Source organism: Capsella rubella, unplaced genomic scaffold (genome assembly GCF_000375325.1).
Source record: "Capsella rubella cultivar Monte Gargano unplaced genomic scaffold, Caprub1_0 scaffold_7, whole genome shotgun sequence".
NCBI lineage: Eukaryota > Viridiplantae > Streptophyta > Magnoliopsida > Brassicales > Brassicaceae > Capsella > Capsella rubella.
In genome coordinates this window covers 1314946-1333243 of record NW_006238917.1, presented here as the reverse complement: position 1 = coordinate 1333243, position 18298 = coordinate 1314946, and the positions used below count along the sequence as shown (strand labels likewise).

The 18298-nt window shown below is 35.0% G+C and overlaps 4 protein-coding genes across 5 annotated transcripts; 2 read left to right on the top strand and 2 right to left on the bottom strand.

Moving 5' to 3' along the window:
- Window positions 1-320: 320 nt before the first annotated feature.
- On the top strand, window positions 321-2011 carry LOC17877458 (scarecrow-like protein 15). Its single transcript, XM_006283581.2, has one exon. The coding sequence runs from the start codon at window positions 468-470 to the stop codon at window positions 1917-1919; it is 1452 nt and encodes a 483-aa protein (XP_006283643.1). The 5' UTR covers window positions 321-467; the 3' UTR covers window positions 1920-2011.
- Window positions 2012-2095: 84 nt separating this feature from the next.
- On the top strand, window positions 2096-4097 carry LOC17877813 (HVA22-like protein k). Its single transcript, XM_023778778.1, has 8 exons — window positions 2096-2230; window positions 2491-2549; window positions 2936-3033; window positions 3219-3270; window positions 3381-3444; window positions 3534-3629; window positions 3702-3774; window positions 3860-4097. Exons 1-8 carry the CDS (start codon window positions 2168-2170, stop codon window positions 3964-3966), a joined length of 612 nt encoding a protein of 203 aa, XP_023634546.1. The 5' UTR covers window positions 2096-2167; the 3' UTR covers window positions 3967-4097.
- LOC17878042 (G-box-binding factor 1) lies at window positions 3946-6937 on the bottom strand. 2 transcript variants are annotated; one of them, XM_006284090.2, is made up of 12 exons: window positions 6632-6937; window positions 6014-6109; window positions 5852-5896; window positions 5671-5760; window positions 5479-5568; window positions 5217-5359; window positions 5043-5100; window positions 4922-4970; window positions 4713-4834; window positions 4545-4622; window positions 4326-4451; window positions 3946-4232 (listed from the first exon to the last, which is right to left on the bottom strand). In XM_006284090.2, exons 2-12 carry the CDS (start codon window positions 6071-6073, stop codon window positions 4143-4145), a joined length of 951 nt encoding a protein of 316 aa, XP_006284152.1. In that variant the 5' UTR covers window positions 6074-6109; window positions 6632-6937; the 3' UTR covers window positions 3946-4142. The 2 variants fall into 2 exon arrangements, with proteins under 2 accessions (XP_006284152.1, XP_023634545.1); XM_023778777.1 differs by lacking the exon at window positions 6632-6937 and adding an exon at window positions 6494-6600.
- Window positions 6938-9217: 2280 nt separating this feature from the next.
- On the bottom strand, window positions 9218-10983 carry LOC17880429 (homeobox-leucine zipper protein ATHB-40). Its single transcript, XM_006285041.2, has 3 exons — window positions 10852-10983; window positions 10108-10433; window positions 9218-9616 (listed from the first exon to the last, which is right to left on the bottom strand). The coding sequence occupies exons 1-3, from the start codon at window positions 10934-10936 to the stop codon at window positions 9371-9373; spliced, it is 657 nt and encodes a 218-aa protein (XP_006285103.1). The 5' UTR covers window positions 10937-10983; the 3' UTR covers window positions 9218-9370.
- Window positions 10984-18298: the final 7315 nt, after the last annotated feature.

Sequence of the window (18298 nt, the reverse complement as noted above, 5' to 3'; positions counted from 1 at the left end):
CTGGAGAAGTTTCTTCTTTATCAGCTAAAAAAGGTTGCAAGTTTTTGTAAATCAGTGTATAATTTTAGGGATATATTATGAGAAATATGCATACGTGATACGTTAAACATAAGCATACAACTATACAAGTAACCCGAATTTAAGCCTTTCCATGTGAATTTGTGTTACTTCATAAAATTTTGAATACACAGCAAAAAAAATATTAAAACGGAATCAAATTTAAAAATCACTGTCAGTTAGATTTTTTTTTTTTTTTTTTTTTAACAAAAAAATACATATTCTGTAAACCAAAGAAACCCGTATTAGACACGGTTACCAAGTTGAAATCTTTTTTGTTTGCACGCACTTCCTCAACGATAAAAAGCTTACCAATCATACCTTTCAAAAGCCCCGCCACCTTCTTCCTCCTCCACATAGAAAGAAAGAAAGAAAAATAACTTTGTTAAAGGCTTCCCTTTTCACTTCAAATGAAAATCCCAGCTTCATCTCCTCAGGACACGACGACCAACAACAACAGCACTGATAGTAATCACTTATCCATGGACGAACATGTCATGCGTTCCATGGATTGGGATTCCATCATGAAAGAATTGGAGCTTGACGATGATTCTGCTCCTAACTCTCTTAAAACCAGTTTTCCCACCTCCACCACCGACTCTACTATCTTGCCTCTCTACGCCGTCGATTCCAATCTCCCTGGCTTTCCCGATCAGATTCAACCGTCGGATTTCGAGTCATCGACCGATGTTTACCCCGGTCAGAACCAAGCGACCGGCTACGGTTTCAATTCTCTCGACAGCGTCGACAATGGAGGATTTGATTTCATTGAGGATCTTATCCGCGTCGTGGACTGTGTTGAGTCGGACGAGTTACAGCTCGCTCAGGTTGTTTTATCACGTCTCAATCAACGTCTGAGATCTCCCGCGGGTAGGCCGTTACAGAGAGCTGCGTTTTACTTCAAGGAAGCTCTCGGTTCTCTTTTAACCGGAAATAACCGGACTCCTATCCGCTTATCTTCTTGGTCCGAGATCGTTCAGAGGATCAGGGCCATTAAGGAATATTCCGGGATTTCTCCGATCCCTCTCTTCTCTCATTTCACGGCGAACCAAGCCATCCTCGATTCCTTGAGCTCTCAGTCGTCTTCTCCGTTCGTCCACGTGGTTGACTTCGAGATTGGATTCGGTGGCCAATACGCATCGCTCATGAGAGAGATCGCCGAGAAATCTGTCAGCGGAGGGTTTTTAAGAGTTACGGCGGTGGTAGCGGAGGAGTGCGCCGTCGAGACGAGGCTTGTTAAAGAAAACTTAACTCAATTCGCGGCGGAGATGAAGATTCGTTTCCAGATCGAGTTCGTTCTGTTGAAGACTTTTGAGATGTTATCGTTCAAAGCTATTAGGTTCGTCGAGGGAGAGAGAACCGTCGTTTTGATTTCTCCGGCGATATTTCGCCGTTTGAGTGGAATCGCCGATTTCGTGAACAATTTACGGAGAGTATCACCCAAGGTCGTCGTATTCGTCGATAGTGAAGGATGGACGGAGATCGCCGGATCTGGATCATTCCGCCGAGAGTTTGTTAGCGCTCTTGAGTTTTACACGATGGTATTGGAGTCGCTCGACGCCGCAGCTCCTCCCGGGGATTTGGTGAAGAAGATAGTGGAAGCGTTCGTTCTGCGTCCCAAAATCTCTGCGGCGGTGGAGACGGCGGCTGATAGGAGAAACACCGGTGATATGACTTGGAGGGAAGCTTTCTGCGCCGCCGGGATGAGGCCGATCCAGCTAAGCCAGTTTGCCGATTTCCAAGCAGAGTGTTTACTGGAGAAGGCGCAGGTTAGAGGATTCCACGTGGCGAAACGACAAGGAGAATTGGTGCTGTGCTGGCATGGAAGAGCACTTGTTGCCACATCAGCTTGGCGGTTTTAGATAAACCGGGTTTGGTTTTACAACGAAATAGAAAATAGAAATTGTATCTACCGCCTTTAATATTTTTTTTTGGTGTTTTTTTATCTTTTTAATAAAGGAAATAAAAATATTTCTTAAATAGAGTTTCTGGCCGAGCGAGAGTCTTTAATCATTCATAAACTCTCTCTATTCAAACATATAAAAGTTTCATAAGTGACCTTTTTGGGGAGTGAGTTCGTCAAATTGGTAAACCGACGTACGAATCGCCGATGAGCGGATTTGCTTCTCAGATTCCATCCATGGCGCTTCTGGGATCCGGATTTACCAGCGAGGTAATCTTTCTTCTCTCAGATGGATGTTTCAGGTTGTAAGGCTTTTGTTCTGATCCGTGATTTGGGGATTCGTGTCAAAGTTTATGATTACCTTGATTAGATATGTATGTTTAGGATTTCGTCATCGTCTGCCTTATTCGAATTCAGATTTCTTCTGTAATGGATTGGTGATTGTTTTTTTGGATTACCTTTTTTTTGTGAGGATATTCTCAACTTTTGGATGGATGATGGAAACATTTGTTTGTCTCTATGGTTTTCAGGTTGGGTTGCGTGTATTGCTTTCTCCACTTGGTTCGAATATCGTACTTCGTACAGCATGGTGAGGTTTCCATCTTTAATTGTAAGGTGAAAGCCATCTATTGTTTCTAAATCAATGGTACAATAAGATGGCTGAATTGGAGGAATTGTTTGAGTGATTAATTGTAAGGTCTGATTGAGTGATGCACATTTACATGTGAAGCAATGGGGTAGGGTGTTTTCTTTTCTCATTATCATCAGCTTAGCGGGTAGGGTATTACAACTTGTGGAGATACTTTAGGCGGGTATCTTTTGGCAAAGAGTCAATCTCTTTTTAGGGAATCTTGAGTTCCTTTTGTTCTAGCTGAGTTTTTGGATTCTTTACTCTATTAGAAGGTGTTATAGCTGTAGTTGACTCAAGGATTCGGAAACGTTTGCGGATATATCTGAGTCTTGTTTTTTTTGCAGCTGTTCCATTGGCATTGGGTTGCCTGTGTACTCTACCTTCAAGGCCATTGAGAGTAGAGATGAGAATGAACAACGAAAATGGCTTATCTACTGGGCAGGTTGGATATTGTTTTTGCAATTGCTATGATCTTTCTAATTTCTTTCCTCACCTCTTCTTTGGTTGTTCTCTACTGTTTTTATGCCGTTTATCTTTAAAAGGTTCATTGCAATCTCCCTTGGCCTTCTTTCACATGGCATTTGATATTTTTTGTCCTTTATCCCTCTCTCCTTACCTTCTGTGCAGCTTATGGTTCTTTCAGCCTTGTTGAAGTGTTCACAGACAAGATCATTTCCTGGTACTGATGATTTCAACATATGTTATATGGTTCTTCTAATGGCCTTTATCAAGAGACAGCGATTGTTTAACTTGCAAAGTATTGTTACTCAATACACTCGATATTTGCAGGTTCCCATTGTACTATCATGTGAAATTTGCATTCCTTGTCTGGCTTCAACTCCCAACTGTCGAGGTACCTATCCCAATCTCTTTAATTCCACTAACATATAACAAGCTTTAACCAGTTACTCCAATTGAAATTTGCTTATTTGTTGACTATAGGGATCAAAACAAATATATAACAACCAGATTCGTCCTTTCCTCCTACGACACCAAGCTAGAGTGGACCGACTCGTGGATGGAGTATATGATGAAATGGTAAGTCACTGCTTTCTTCAGACCTTATTCTTGATTTACTTTACCAAATGCTTTACGACAAAACAATTGCAGGTGAAGGTCGTGAGGTCGCACCAAGGAGAAATACGGTTTATCCGAGCAATGATTGCCAAACTCTTGGGATCAGGTTTGTTTTCCAAACTCTATCTTGTTTAACACTCTACTTTCAGGTTATTGAACTGTGTATTTAATTCGCATTGTTATTTCAACAGTCAATGAGGTTGTACCACCAGGCCAACGACTCGGAGAAATAGCAGACGAGAGCCCCTCAGCAGAAAGAAACTCAGATTCAGAATCGGATTCAAATCACGATGACTAATAAAACAAAGTGTAATCGTAGCTTTTGCAGCTTCTACAGTCTTGTAGGTCAAATCTCTATTACACAAAAATGTCAAACGATTGTATAGTTATGTAATCTCAAATAACGTTGGACCGAGTTTTTTTTTTTAATCCAGTGTTGAAAAATCCCAATAATCCGTTATAAATTCCTAAGTGTTAATTTTTTCCTTCACCATCTTTCGACCCAGCAGCATTCTGTTCTAGATTAGCTACAGCCTCTGGTCCAAGCACTCTCTGCAACTCATCCTGTAATTCATTCAGTGACTGTTTAAATGCACGCTAAGCGAAATAAGAAAATGCTCGAAAGATTGTTCGATTGTGATTTTCAGATATTGTTACCTGGATCGAGTTGTTCTCAGTCTTGAGCTTTTCACACTCACTTGAGAGTCTTTGTAGCTCATCTCTCAGGCTTTGATTCTCATTCGACAAACTCTCCACTCTCAGTTGAAGCTGTTCGCATTCCGCCTATTCGAATTGTTCATTATGAAACGAGTTAATTACATGAGAAACAAAGCGAGTAGAATAATACTAACCGTCTAACATAGAGGTGAATATTACCTGCTTCCGCAATCTAGACCGCCTAGCAGATTCACGGTTAGATTGTTTCCTCTTCTGCCTCTTCAGCTCTCGTTCATCCTATTGAGTGAACAGAGGATTTTGTAACGACGACGTCAATAACTAAATCAGAAAAGCTACTTAGCTAGTCAAATGATGATTAAATCACACCTTCATAGGTACACCAGCTTGTGAAGACCATAAGTCCATCCCGATATTCAGATTAGTCCCCGGGGCTACAGGCTTCATGGGCACCGAACCTTGTATTTCACCAGTAGTACTTTGAGAACTTGCTGTTTACCGAAACTTTAACAAGTCAAGAAACATGGAGAACACAAAGCATAAGGAAAGTCATAATAATTGCAGCTGTAAAAGCTTACCATCAGCAAGCATCTGTCCAAAGCTTGGCTTTCTCACTGAACCTTGTTCCTACATTAACATGAAACTCATTTAAACACAAACATTGAAGTAAAAGAAAACACTTCAAAGATATAACAGTACCTGTTGATTGGCATTCTCATCATTTTCATCAGATGAACCTGCTGTGACACTCTCATCACTGCATAACGAAAAATAAAAGATCAAAATTACATATAATGTTCCTCATGATCTGCATATAGCACTGAAATCAAGCTGAACAAAGTAACAAGTTGAATAGAGTGTCATTAAAATCACCTATGAGAGGCACCATCGTTCCCTGAACCAGAGAGCGCTTTGTCACCTCCTCCTTCACCCTTTTTTTTCGAGTTCCCCTTTGACTTCTTGCCAGAACCTTGGTCCTTCACAATCTCCTTGTTGGTTGGACCAGCATTAGGAGGCTACAACAGAAGAATGTAAAGGAAGTTTTTTACGTTCTCATTTATCTATGCATGCCAATGTAACAGAGCAAAAAGCTTTAAACGATAGCTAAAGTTCATGTTAACGGTATGGAAATTACCATGGGCATGTTAGGATGAGCATAGACTGCCCCCGGAGGATACATTGCTGGATACGGAACTGGAGTCCCATAAGGAGGCATCATATGGTGCTGAAAGCAATGAACAACAGAAAAAAACTCAGTTAGTGGTTTACAAAGATGCAGACTTGTTTTTCATAGAATCACATCAACAACTAGACAATGGAAACTTACTTGAGCACCCCACATATAGGGGTGAGGGCTAGGAGATCCAACTGGGGATGGGAAAAAAGGATTTGGAGTGCCTCCCCCGCCATAATAAGCCTACAAAAATAAACATAATATTATGTTCTGAAGTCTCGCTGTATCTCGAGACACTATACCATAAAGCCAAAGTTGTGGCTGTGACACGAACCTGCATTGAATTTCCCCAGTCTGGATACGGTGTGGGAGGAACTTCCTGCAAACAAGAAATAGACACATCAAAGACCGTATAGTTTCTAAATCCCTAATACGTGAAATTGTATCCCATACAAAGCGAGTGAGGTGAGAAAGGAAGGAGGAGAGACGGATCAACCTGAGCCGAAGATGTTGGTTTGGATGGCTTAAATGGCATCTTGTCTTCGCTCGTTCCCATTGTTATATGAGCTTCTTCAACTAGTGTTACTCAAGACTATACACAAAAACCAAGAATCTGTCAAAACAAGAATCTTAACAGAAACAGAGTCATCACAAATATCACAGGAAGATTAAAATCCAAAACTCAAAAAGGATAAGTTTTTAGCTTCCAATGATATCAATCAATGAATTGTAATTTGTGAACAACAGAACAGAACATGAGCAAGAAGAGCCCTGTTCTATTGGTTTCATTAATAGCAATCTAAAGTCTCAAACCTAATAAACACCTCTAAGCTTCTGAATCATGCATCAGTACTAAATATGCTAATCACATACACACAATTCACCGCTTCAGAAACCAAAACGAATTCTGTAGCAGAAGAAAAACCTCAAGCCCCTATAATTACAAGAACAACTAGTGAATTATACATGAAACAACCTCTAGTTGGCATAAATTGATCAACCAATTCAATCCAAATCAGCATAGACGAGTACATATGTTACATGCAAGAGTGGTTCTGCATAGAAAAGATTAAACAAAAAGAAAGTTAGAAAAAGGAAAGCAGAGAAAACAGACCAGCAGCTTCTTCTTCTTCTAATTGAGGTAGTAAGTGATGTGGAAGTCCAGCTAGGATTCTTGATATATATAAGAGACAAAGAATACAGACACGTCGTCTCTCTTCTCTCCGACAGATCAGACGGGCTCTGAAGAAGAAGATATTCAAAATTTCTCTTAGGGTTGTGTTCTTCTCTTCTTACCACTAGTGCTTCATTGAATCTGTCCGAGAGTTTTTTTTTTTTTTTTTCTGATTGAAGAAGATAGCAAGTAATGAAAAAGAGGATTGAGAATCTCCGATCTGGTGTGGCAAAGTCCGATAGGAGGAGAAGAATGCGAAGAAAGAGGAAAGTTTTTTTTGGGGGAAGATTTTAGGGTTTGATGATCTGACACGTGCGACAATGAGAGGTCCAGCTGTACACGTGTTACTGGATAAGGTTTTGACACGGTAGCTACAGTTTGGTGTGACTCATCTACTCATTTATTTCTTCTATCAATTAAGGAAATTTCAACTTTTTTGTTATTTCCATCTTTAATTACCAATCTAATATAGTAGTTGATCAATAGTATTTATTTATTAACAAAGTATTTTTTCTTCATTTTGTAATAAAATTTAATAATAAATGCTTAATAGTTTTATTATTTGTCAAATTTTTGTTTGATAGTATAAAACATAAATTAATACAGACATATACTTTCGAGATTTCAAAGTCAAAGCTCCTCTCGAGATTTGCATGTTTTTAATTTTTTTGTTTTTCTTTATTTTTGTCAAAAATAAACTAAATTTTATTAGTACACTAGTCAATTCGTTACCGTAGATTTATTAAGAAAAAATGATAGTCTAACCGGTAATTTTGCATATACATGACGTCAGAACTCTGTAGAAAGAAAAAATATATATTCGAGACGGGCCCTTAGTTTTTGCCAAGCTAATTTGATGGCCTCTAAAACCCATTGGTTCTTGTTTGATAAGCCCACTAATTATTGTTGAAATCCATTGGGTCTCGTTTTATGCCACCGTGCAACCACTGCCTACTGATACCCAAGAAGATGACTCCAGGTCTTGTAATTTTGTAATAAGACATTAAGACTATGACTTGTCAAATTTTATTTATTTATTATTGTTTAGACAAGTTTATAAATAACAAAATGACGAGTTCTGTTTCAAAATATAATAGTGATATAAAAATTCACTGCACTCTTAAACAAAACGTTAATCCGGCTTACATAGATAAAAATAGCATATTTCGTAAAACATAAGCATTAGTACCATCATTACGTAATTGATGTAGACGGATCACCATATTATATATTTAAAAAAAGGTCACAGACTTTTGTTTTTTGACGACTCGATCGAACATTATAGAATACAACAACACATTTAGATACAGTGAATGTGTGTTGATAAAGTGGTTAGGAGTACTTATAAAAACGATCCCACTTATAGAAAGAGCCACGACAATACGTTTTCTTTACACTGCACTTTCTATTTTACCCAAACTACTACACATCATATCCTTTTACTTATTCGCCAAACACTTCTCATGCATCGTGGGTCCGTAGTTTCTTAGCTTTATCAGACCATAATGTTGTTTTCGGTCGATAAGTTGGATTACGATTTAGTATATGTCTAGATCATAAAATATCATAACATCAATCAAAATCCAAAACAACTTAGTAAAATATCCTCTAATCATGTCATATTGTCATGTACCAAACTCGTAAAATTTTGCATTGACTGGGAAAAGGATGTATGGATGAAATAACCTCTGAGCATGTTCAAAGGAACGATGTGTCTAAACGTCTTAACATATTTATAAATGCATGATAAGATGACTAGTAAGAAATTCTCACTTTATATTATGCAATTCCAGATCACTAATTAATCATGATGAATATATGATCATAGAGCAAATATGACTGATAACAAAAGGTTTAACCATTTGTTATCAACTGGTCTATCAAACTTGATGAATCAGAATGTTTTTACCAGAATTAGTTATATTTTATCCCAACTTTTCTTTTGTTCAAATTGAGTAAACTCTTATCCATCGAGATAAAATAAAAGCTTTAACAACCGTTTTTGCTCATCTTATCTTCATGTGCATGTCATGATCTAGTCCTTTGTCTTCTACAGTTTATAAAGTAAAATAATTTCGAATCTTGCTGCACATTTTTGAGCCGATAAGGCTTTTTTGGCCGCACTTCTTTTTTGGTTAATGAAAATTTATTTATTTGAAAACATAATAATTACTAAGCTACAAAGCCAAAACTACTATGCTACATATAAAATTTACAGACGTCGTAGTTACCATGCATATGTCTTAGTCTCCTTGAACATTTTTTTTTTTTGAATCCATATACCAACTCCAAGAAGTTCAACCGAATGAGCTAATCTTTCATATGCTAAACATTCTAAATAAGAATTAAATAACACTTACAGAATAAGCTTTTTCATTCTTTAATTATGGTATACAGCGTAAAATGAAGTTCTTTGTAAACTCCCAAATTAGTGTACTCGTTATATTTCTGTCCAACGAAGAAGTTGCTAATAACTACTTAAGCAATTGTTGCTTACATAAAGATAGCCAAATTAATTATATTAGCTAGAAGAAACACATCGTTAATATATATTTGTACATTAGTACATCCAACAGTTATATAATCTACTAAATTTACTTAAAAATATGGTTCCCTAATTCACGATACTGGCTAGTTTGATATAACTAGATATTAAAATATTACATTAAGCTAGTAATTTTATATGTATTGACTCATCCATTCCGCTCCATCGATGTAACTGTTCTCCGGCAACGGGTAAAACATGTTATCGTAGTCATCATGACCATCGTCTCCGACTGTATAGTCTCCGAAGAATGGCGTTTCATTAGCTTCTATGGATACCGAAGACGAAATCGGACTGTTACTTGAGCCTCCTTCTGCTCTTTCTGCTAGTTTTTGGATTTCCCTCTCTGCATCATAGAGTTGTTCTTTGAGCTTAATAACCTGAGGGAAAAAAAAAAAAAAAAAAAAAGGTAAGATTAATCATTAATTAAGTAACTAATCACCAATGCAAGCATCTGATTACACTTCAGTTAAATGTATCTGTCAGTGGGCCTACTCTAAAATTGAGCCCATTGACAAAGACTTATGTCACTATTAAGAAATATGAAGATGGTACGGAACACATATAAAAGTGTGTTAATGTTGTGTAATAAGGTGGCAAACTACTGTTCGATGACACCTATTTTTTTTGTACACAACTTAACTTTGTGTCTCATTTATTGATATTTTAATTCCTTCGAGCCTTGAGCTCACGTTCGTTTATGCCAAAAGATAACTACCAAAAGAATTTATAAACAAAATTTAACTATTCTATTTAATTTATATTATGCAATTTAGTGTAGGAATAAGGTTAATAAAAGAACGAAGTTCGGATGCATATAAAGGGAATTTGGATTAAAAAAAAAAATTAAGAAAGATAAAAAGAAAAATACCTCAGACTCAAGGCGACATTTGTCAACAACGACGTTATCATGTGAGTTCTTGAGTTTATTGTACTCTTCCTCGAGTCTTTTGTTCTTCCAGCGTGCACGACGGTTCTGAAACCAAACGGCAACTTGACGAGGGTCAAGCCCTAGGTCAGCCGCAAGTCTATCTTTCCTCTCCGACTCAAGTTTGTGCTCGTCACCAAAACTCATCTCCAACATGTTCACTTGTTCATCGGTTAGCTTTCTCTTCCTAAACAAACAGTTACTTCCATCTCCAGAACCCAACGCTCCTTTGCTCTTCTTCCTCCTCCGCTTCGGTTGCTTCACATCTCCTGCCGACCCAAAGAAGTAAAAGCATATTAATTAATAATGCTCTAAAAACAGAAACAACATCTTAAATAAATAAATAAAAGTTTGGAATTTTTTTTACTTTTAGTCTCTTGATGTGTGTTCACACTTCACATGCACGTAAATGGTATCGATATTTTTTTAGGTTTATGCGTGTTGGTCGAGAACTTATTTTTTTTGATTAACTACTTCTTCCTTAGACTGTTTGGGGATTTTTCGGACTATGAAATATAAAAGATAAAAATCTTCGGATAGATTTAGTAAAAACAAAACCCACTTGTATTTTTATAAGAAAAATCCATGAAATTTTGGATTTGTCGAACTTCAAAACAAAAGAAAATTAGAAAATACACGAAATTTTTGGACAAACTAGTTGACGATAAAAAAAAAAAAAGGACAAACCTGGTTGTGGTACTATCTGAGTGTAGACATCAGGGTACAGTTGAGAGATAAAGGCCATGTTTTGATCATCCACCGTGTGGTTCATGTTCTTGGATCTCTCTCTCTCTCTGTCTTGATTTGTCTCACTTTTAATGAATTGTGAGAAGTTGTGTTGGGGAAGAGGAAGACCTATGATTTATAATGAGTGTAGGTGTCAAGAATGATTTTTTTTTTTTTTGGGTTCAGAAATGTCATTTTCCTGTTGTGGGCTTCTTGTTCTTTATAAATTACGGAACTACCACTGGACGTTATTACACTCCTAATTCTCGTTAATTATTAAAAGGACAGTGAAATAAAAAAAGTGAGAGTAATATTCCTTTGTAACGATGACCTTTGACAGTTTTCTTCAATATATACGTATATTCACAATTTTAAACATATTGGCATGTATCATGTATGTATCGTTTTTACTACAAAAGAGATCCAAGGCAATGTTGTAAAGAGTGGGGTGGATGAGAGTACTTTCTTTGTTTAGGTAAAAAAAAAAGATAAAAAAATATTAATTAATTAACGTTGCGGCCCATGCGTAATACTAAACAACACTAAAAACATAAACGTATATATTTAGTTACACGTCATTCATAGGAGCATGAAAACTCGACAGCTTCGGCACGTGAACACACCAAAGTAAAATTTCATTACTAAAAAGAAAGAAAATGATACGAATTTATCTTCTATAGTTAATAATATTTGCGAGTCTCCAGAAAAACTACGTAGTATTATAAAAAAATCGTGGAGGGAAGACCAATAAGCGGGACTGTTTGGTAAGTGATGACTGTGCTGTCCAATGGAAAGGACATTCACCGGTCTCAATGTCCTCCACGACCCAATCAAGCCCCTTCGATACTACTTTAAAGTAGAGAGAGATCAATGGGTTTTGTAACTTTTGTTTATTTAGGTAAATTCAATTGGTGCCCGCTTTCTATTCGCTCGAAAACTAGGGCTGTAAAATAAGGATAGAGTTCATTATGGAATCTAGATTCCAATTGATAACATTTACACACCCGAAATAAAATAAAGTTAAATGCAGTGGAAAATGATTTATGGAGTATAACTTAACATAATGAAACGACATATAACTTTAGAATTCGATCTTTTTTTTTTATAATTACTGTTGAACAACTACATAATTGTGTGATACGTAATATATGTTGATGGTTATTTTTTATGAACTTTTGTTCTCTTAAGAATCTATATGGATTCCGAGAAATGATCAATTCAGTGATATATAGCTAGCTACATATGGACAGTTTCAACGACCAACAATAAAAACATATAATAATTAATTATGGTTTGATGGACTATATTCTAATTTTAGAACTACCCCAATCAAAAGGGGAGCCAATGAGAATATAAATGATCAAATTACTTGCTTGGTGACACAAAGGCTGAAAGGATATTCTTGGGGATCAAAAGATCAAGAGGATAGAACTTTAAAGTAGTTGGAGACTTGGTGGAACTAAGTGTAGACTTGGACACCTTTCGACCTCAAAACAAATCATTAATTAGCCGTAGTTATTTATCCTAAAATGGGTTTAAGTTCATGTTCCTGATGATAATTGCTTGCAGATGGTGGACTCTCCTTAAAGATATATTGGACCAATGAACCTCCTTAATCGGGCAAAGATATTTGTTTTTTATGTGTGTGTCTGTCTTACGGATAGTGTTAGCTTCTAAAGGTTTTATCTTTTAAACTCTGATAAGATAAAGGTGTCCGGTTTTGGGAATTAAGAGTTATGGATTAGTTATCATCTAGTCAGATATATATTCCAACTTATGGAATGTTGCTATTATTAATTTAGTGTATGCAGGAAAATTTAGCTATGTACATCTTATTTTGGTTCCCATTGACACAATTATTTATTTATTAACATATAACATCGAAATATTTTTATGAAAACATTTAGCATTTTTTACTACTATAGTTCAAAAGATAAAAAAAAAACGTATATCAAACCATAAAAAATTTCAAACATATCGATATTCGAAAGTGAAATACTGAATTTAATGTGTCACGTTTTTAATTTCCATTTTTTTTTTGCTTTCTGATTTTGATGACGAGACGATGTAAAGAGAGAAAAAGGGGAAACAAAGGAACATGATGGGAGTCATATGAACGGAATACAACCACGAAACGTGGTGAATAACAACTCAACCAAACGTACGTTTTCTAATGTTTTATAGTTGATAAAATACTTTGAAAGTTATTTTAATAGGAACATATATAGAGAAGTAGACAATGGAAGCCAAAGCCTTTTGTCTCCCTCTTTCTTCTCGTAAGTGTTTGTGTCTGCTTTAAAAAACACTGCCATGTCTCTACTACTTCACATGTTCTTCCAATCCCAACCTTACATCTATACCCATCCAAATTACCTTCCCAATAGACAATATTTGCTCGTACTGTTGAAGATAGTGCTTTAAAAAACAATTTCGTAAAAAAAGAAAAAATTCCAGATGTCCCTATTGAAACCAAATATACATAGATGTTGAACGTACGTACCACCCCGAAAAGTCTGGCATGTGATAATACCCTATTTTTGGAACTTATGTATGATTCACTGCGTCTACTGTAATTAACTAAGAATTGATGATAAATTGGATAACACACATGACAAATCAAGAGTATATTAGGGCATAATCAACAAAATTCGGTGATTTTTAACACTTGTATTTATATGTATCGACACTATTTAATAAGATATTCTATGTATATGGTGATAAAATACTTTTGGGGATGATTGGCTTGACGATGATTCCAAGTGGTTAACTGTGGACCACTCATCATATTTGGTCCACGTAGATATGGCTTCAAGATCACTCCGCTAGGATTGTCGCATGCCAAGAGATCTTACTTAATTAAGGATCGCTCTGCCGTCCATGCATGCCTTCTCGACATCTCCACCTTGTTGTGGTGTAAACTGTTGAACAAGCCATCGTCGGTGCGCGTAGGAGTTTCATCGGCACCAGCCAGCCATATATAGCTGATCAAAAGAGAATCGGGCAATAGTTGCACGAGACAAGGTCACCAGCCAGACATGATTGTGCTGAACATAAGCCTGTCAAACTACAAATGAATTAGTCTTTTGATTTGATTTATATTATATATAATTAAGCTAATAGTCTAAGATTTAAGTTATAGCGTAAATATTTTATAAAGAATAGTGTTTATATATGAATCTATAAACTTTTGACCCAAAAAAAAAAGAATTTATAAACTACAATCGCTATTCGACGTTTCAGATTGTAAAGAGATGATGTTGTAGACTGTCAAATCAAGTATATCAAACTCGTATTGTAATACTAATAACCATATATAACTTCATGAGGTAATTTCAAAAGACCAAATTAGTATCCTATATTATATAGTACAATATAGTACAAAGCTTTTGACATATAACAAATGATTCAGAGCTCAAATTAACGAATTAAAAAGAAAAAAGAAAAAAAAATTGGGGGTGAAATAGATGACCACACCAAAGAGAAATAATTTAAAAGAAAAAAAAGAAAAGAAAAGAAGTAATGTAAAAGGTGACAAAAAGGGAATAACATGGGGCTCGCGACGTGGCGAAATTATACGAGTCAGTAAAAAGCAGACCACCTCTCATATTCCTCCACGTGTCACCTACATCCACATCCACTTCAGTTCATGGAACCTGACTCTTTTCTTCAGACCAATTACATTTTTTTTTGTTTGTTCTCTTCTCCCATAACCGTCGCCGCCATCAGCCAAACCAAAATATTGAATTATTTTAGTGTCATAATAATCCCAAACTTTCAAATTTGGGACGTTTAAATCCTCAACTCTGCGGAAGCCATTATAATCCCCAACTTTGTTATTGACTTTGTGTAAAATACCGAACTTTTGTTAACTGAGCCGTTTTAAGCATAGCGTTAAATCTCTGTTAGAACCGCATAGACGGGGTTAACAATCCGTCTCCTGCTTCCGTTTAACGTAAATGCAGTCGTTTATCTCTGTACAAAACGAACCGTTTAAGCAATAATGAAACTTAAAAAACCCTCAAATCGATGAAGAATTTGCAGAAGAATTTGCTGAAGAATTTTTGGGATTGCAGAAGTATTTTTGGGATTTGAAGATTGTGACCTAGAAATCAATTTGGGGATTTTATGTTTCCTAAATGTGCAAACGACGTCGTTTTGTACAGAGATAAACGACTGCGTTTACGTTAAAGGGAAGCAGGAGACGGATTGTTAACCCCGTCTATGCGGTTCTAACAGAGATTTAACGCTATGCTTAAAACGGCTCAGTCAACAAAAGTTCGGTATTTTACACAAAGTCAATAACAAAGTTGGGGATTATAATGGCTTTCGCAGAGTTGAGGATTTAAACGTCCCAAATTTGAAAGTTTGGGATTATTATGATATTTTTCCCATTTTTAAATTTGTTTTATTTTTCCTTTTGGTCGTGAAATTTGTTTGTTCTTTTTTTAAAAAAATTCCCCCCACATTAGCTAAAAATTCATATAAAATATAATGTATTGACCTAATTATATATTCTCAAGAAAAATATAATATGGAAATTTTAATTTTGCCCTTCAAACCTTAACTAATAATATATACCGTATAAGAGCTATTAACTCATACTGTCAGTCAGTCATACATGATACATTACATAGCATATAACGCTATATATATATATATATCGATATTGATATTATATATATATATATATATATCGATATTGATATTATATATATATATTTTTTAAAAGAGAAGATATAATGAACTAGACAGGCTTCGGGAGATATTTTTCACACATATATACCAAAGAGGGAAAAACTTATCCGCAAAGAAGTGTTTGGCTTTTTGTTTAAAAACTCGAAGATAGTTAGCTAGCGTCACAAAAAGATTACGTTTTGATTGAATCTTTACCAAATCATATCAATGGGATTTAATTGGGGGATTTTAAAATAGGATTGTTATGTATGGCTTTAGAGATTTCCTAATTAGGAAGCGAGACGAAACGATGGACCATGTTAGCTTCAACGTGTTTCCCAAACCGGGAAATTTCAGTTCGGATATATATGTTATGTGGCATGTTCAATGGCCACATCTTTGTCTGTTGCTTCTTGACCATTTCGCATTTTCCTATTTCTGGACATTTTCTTAATCCCTAAGCCATTAGAAAACTCTATATAGCTAACCGGTATATATAATTTGCTGTAATATATTTATGTTTGATTTCAGATTTTGATAGAGTTTAAGAGTTTCGATTAGTTTCTTATTCTCTATTATTATCGAGTTCGAGAAAATATTGAGATCCGCACTAATTTGAATTTGTTGGTTTAACTTTTCAAGCTTCGAAGGGCTAAAACATAGAGGTCATGTGATACAATAGTATGAGGAGGAAAAAAAAACAGCGAGCCTTTTGTTAGCATATATAATCAGTGCTGTACTTTTTTACTAAGTAGAAAAATAAGTAAATCTCATTTTATATTAGTTGATCTATATATTCATATTATAGTCACTACCATATATGTAATGTTGTATGGATACAAGACGTTTCTCACGATTGTGGCTATGTATATATATATTGGTCGTATAAGCAGCAATATATGTATACATATCTCAACTTTTAAAGCCCATGCATATGGTCTAGTTGATTTTGATTCTTTGTGTGTTTCCATTAGTGAATATTCGTCTTTGTTCACATTAATTGAGTTATTTAGTCGTACGTAATAGTTGAATTTATCACAACAAATCATTCAATCATTCAAAAAACATTACATGATATTTTTCTTTTGACCGTTAACAAAACCCATATATATATAATTTTCAACAGAAAACAGATTACCAATTATTTTGCAATGTATTTCGAAAAAGTAAAAGTACTATTAGTTCCTTAATTAAGCTTTAGCTAATATTTGTTGAAATAATTCGACAGAACACAATCCAATGACCACCAAAACCTTGAGATATGCGACACGCAATTACTATATAAGGATACAAAATCTTAGACCCACGGAAAGAAATCGATATCTTATCTTATGCATGTACTGCACATACGTTGGTAATGTAATCACATGTATTACAAATTCATTAGGGTCAGCCATAGGCTCCCCCGCGTTAGGTAGTATTTAACACAAATGTGTGTGCTCTCTCATCCAATACGTTACTTTAATTGGAAAGTCTTATCTTAATAAACAGATTTGCTGGAGTTGGTGCCCATTTTAAAAACTATTAGTGATGGACCCGCACGTACGTGCGGGGTTAATTTTACAAAATTACGACTTTTTAAGTAGATATTATTCTGGTAAAATTTTGTTATATGAGTTTATTTGATAAACTATATATATACATACAATTGTAAAATATAGATATTATATTACATAATATAATTTCAAAACTATTTAAATGAAAATGATAAATGATATTACGTGTTTATTTTTTAAACTAATCAAAACAGTTCTAACTGTTTGCTTAGAGATGTTAAATCGGATTTGAGTTTGGCTTTAGTTTGAATTGTTTTATGTATAGTTTAGAATGGAAAACCCGTCCTATCCCTTTCCGTCTCGTCTTGACTCGTCCCGTCCCACCCCGCCCCGTCCCGTCCCGTCTTCTATATGTCATAAAATTTATGTCCCATAATCGTTTCTTTTTAAAACATAATCATTTGCCAATGTTTATTATAAGAAACTTGGTAAAAAATTTAGACGGGATACCCGTATTCTTTGTTTAAATATTTATTTTATTAAACTTATAAAAATCTAATTATCAATCTAAGTCACATGCTCCCACCATTTTCATTCACAAGGCACCGTCTATAATCCTAGCATACACAATCCTTGTTCGATTTTTAATTTATTGATCTTTCAGTTTCATCTTTATTTCTCATTACTTTCTTCAATTCAAAGATTCATGTTTTAGCCTTTTTGTTTTCTAAATATTTAGGTATTTCTATATTTTTTTTAATACATGGATTTATTGTAGTTTTGTTATCCGAAGTATACGTTATCTTCTTATACCCGTCATTTCATGTCTAAATATTTGAAATAAATAGGAAAGTGGAAATTAAATTTAGCAATTTAAATTACATGTCCCCGTATCGTACTCGTAGTTTTATATTTGAAAGTTGAAAGTGAATTTAACTTTATGACCGTGTCTCATAACAATTATATCTAATCATGTTTTTTTTTATGAGAAATAATTCAGATAATATTTGTTTTCGAATTATATGTTCCCGTCTCGTATGCATTCCTATAATTTTATATATATTTTTTAAATAAATAACACCATTTACATGTAACTAAATATAATTTTAATATATGTAAAATTTCATATAATCGTCTAAAAGTAGAGATTTATACGCCCCAAAGTTGAATTTTGTTCAATATTTTGAGATTTTGAGAATTAAATATAACTACCAATTTTTTTTATTTCAACCGGTTAT

What these genes read in the sequence shown, in the direction of transcription:
- LOC17877458 (XM_006283581.2), top strand. Translation starts at nt 468, where the DNA reads ATGAAAATCCCAGCTTCATCTCCTCAGGACACGACGACCAACAACAAC.
- LOC17877813 (XM_023778778.1), top strand. Translation starts at nt 2,168, where the DNA reads ATGAGCGGATTTGCTTCTCAGATTCCATCCATGGCGCTTCTGGGATCC. An exon ending in ATCGTACTTCGTACAGCATG is followed by an intron (nt 2,550 to 2,935) that starts GTGAGGTTTCCA and finishes TTTTTTTTGCAG; the next exon opens with CTGTTCCATTGGCATTGGGT. An exon ending in TTCAACTCCCAACTGTCGAG is followed by an intron (nt 3,445 to 3,533) that starts GTACCTATCCCA and finishes TGTTGACTATAG; the next exon opens with GGATCAAAACAAATATATAA.
- LOC17878042 (XM_006284090.2), bottom strand. Translation starts at nt 6,073, where the DNA reads ATGGGAACGAGCGAAGACAAGATGCCATTTAAGCCATCCAAACCAACA. An exon ending in TGGACAGATGCTTGCTGATG is followed by an intron (nt 4,835 to 4,921) that starts GTAAGCTTTTAC and finishes TTCGGTAAACAG; the next exon opens with CAAGTTCTCAAAGTACTACT. An exon ending in GGTCTAGATTGCGGAAGCAG is followed by an intron (nt 4,452 to 4,544) that starts GTAATATTCACC and finishes CAATTCGAATAG; the next exon opens with GCGGAATGCGAACAGCTTCA.
- LOC17880429 (XM_006285041.2), bottom strand. Translation starts at nt 10,936, where the DNA reads ATGAACCACACGGTGGATGATCAAAACATGGCCTTTATCTCTCAACTG. An exon ending in TCAGATAGTACCACAACCAG is followed by an intron (nt 10,434 to 10,851) that starts GTTTGTCCTTTT and finishes TTGGGTCGGCAG; the next exon opens with GAGATGTGAAGCAACCGAAG. An exon ending in AATGTCGCCTTGAGTCTGAG is followed by an intron (nt 9,617 to 10,107) that starts GTATTTTTCTTT and finishes TTTTTCCCTCAG; the next exon opens with GTTATTAAGCTCAAAGAACA.